The sequence below is a fragment of the Dissoconium aciculare genome, assembly GCF_010015565.1.
Source record: "Dissoconium aciculare CBS 342.82 unplaced genomic scaffold K489scaffold_3, whole genome shotgun sequence".
Lineage (NCBI taxonomy): Eukaryota > Fungi > Ascomycota > Dothideomycetes > Mycosphaerellales > Dissoconiaceae > Dissoconium > Dissoconium aciculare.
In genome coordinates this window covers 2,247,260-2,248,644 of record NW_022984953.1, presented here as the reverse complement: position 1 = coordinate 2,248,644, position 1,385 = coordinate 2,247,260, and the positions used below count along the sequence as shown (strand labels likewise).

General features: G+C 61.0%; 2 protein-coding genes across 2 annotated transcripts in view; both read right to left on the bottom strand.

The window, feature by feature from the left end:
* Positions 1 to 821, bottom strand: K489DRAFT_163618 (uncharacterized protein). Its single transcript, XM_033599314.1, has one exon. It carries the CDS (start codon positions 732 to 734, stop codon positions 57 to 59), a length of 678 nt encoding a protein of 225 aa, XP_033462677.1. The 5' UTR covers positions 735 to 821; the 3' UTR covers positions 1 to 56.
* Positions 822 to 973: 152 nt separating this feature from the next.
* The window catches only part of K489DRAFT_421970 (uncharacterized protein), a gene marked incomplete at its 3' end in the record, with an annotated part of 1,654 nt that continues 1,242 nt past the window's right edge, over positions 974 to 1,385 (bottom strand). Inside the window, exon 2 of the mRNA XM_033608233.1 lies at positions 974 to 1,378. Within this exon, the coding sequence (XP_033462676.1) occupies positions 974 to 1,378 (405 nt within the window). The remainder of the gene's footprint in view (positions 1,379 to 1,385) is intronic.

Below are 1,385 nucleotides of genomic sequence, written 5' to 3'. Positions count from 1 at the left end.
CGACGATGACGACGACGATGATGACGATGCAAGGTATCAACGCTGCACATGAAGTGTCAACCTACGTACATGGCGATAGAGATATTGAGCTCACGCGTCGTTTTTATGTATGTTTGTTTTTTTTGCATCTTCTGATCACAGCGTGAAGAATCTCCCGGGGGAGGGTGGTGTCTTTCCTCCTTTTCAATGAGAGACGAAACGCCCTCGATGCGATTGCTCCGCCTGGAAGGGGATTGTTCCTCCCTGCCCCTCCGGCGCTCCGCCACATCTCGATGTAGAATCTGATTTCTCTCTCGAATGAAGTCGTCGTCGTGATGATGGTTGATTTCAGAACCCCCCCCCCAGAACTTCCCTCCCGCCAGATGCCGGAGACGGAAAACGCACCCTCCCCCGACACGATGTTCCTTCCTCGATGAGACGGCCGGAAAGGCGCACTGCTGGAGGGAGAGAGAGAGAGAAAGACAGAACATCGCCCTCGATTTGGATCGCAGACACTCGGTTGGTTTGTGTTTTGCCTGCCCGTCGACGAGCCGGGCGGGTGTTGACTCATCTGCCGTGGACGAGAGTCGGCGCAAGGGCGGAGGGGGGAACGATGGTGGCCTTTGAATTCCGTGTTCGTCATCCGCGCTTTTGCGGAGGGAACTTCGCTCCGGGGGTTCATCCTCCGACTGCATGTCCGCATGCCGTTGTTGTCCCGTACGATCGATCGTGCAGGATGGGGGGGGGCATGACATGACATGACATGACCGTGATCGGGGTTCACTCCTCCGACGACTGTGGATGAAAGGAGGATTTCATCATCATCCAGCTTGACGGAGAAGATGAAGGACTTCCACGACCGCTACAAGACCCCATCCACAGAAAACGCACGAGAGAGGGGGGGAGAGAGTGAGCAATGCGAAGAAAAATCACAGCGTTCGTGAAAAAACCGGCCCCCGTTTTCCCCTACCCTTCGGATCGGGAGACGCGACGATCACTCGGCCGCTTCCTTCGCGGCGGCAGCAGACGCGGCAGCCCTCGGCGGCGGCGGCCCAGCTCCAGCTTTGGGCGGCGGGGGCACACCGCCGGCCGCGGCCTTGGGCGCATTGTCGAGCTCGCGGCTCTTCTGCTCGCCCTCGGCGAAGTAATCGTCGAGGCCCACCGCCGCCGCGGGGCGAGCTTTGCGCGCCTTGCTGCCGGCGCCCGACGGGGGCGGCGGCGAGGCCAGTCCCCCGGAGGCAGGCGATGCGGGGGATGTGAATTGCAGATTGGCGGGGACGAGGAGGTCGGCTGGGTCGCTGACTGCTGCTGCTACGGTTGAGAGATATTCTGGCGGTTGGCCTCCTGCGGCGGGGGCAGATGTCGAGTCGAAGAGGGTCTCGCCCGGCGCCTGCGACGGCTCGGTC

Bases quoted from the DNA above. Each gene is read 5' to 3' on its own strand.
- K489DRAFT_163618 (XM_033599314.1), bottom strand. From the start codon at position 734: ATGTCATGCCCCCCCCCATCCTGCACGATCGATCGTACGGGACAACAA.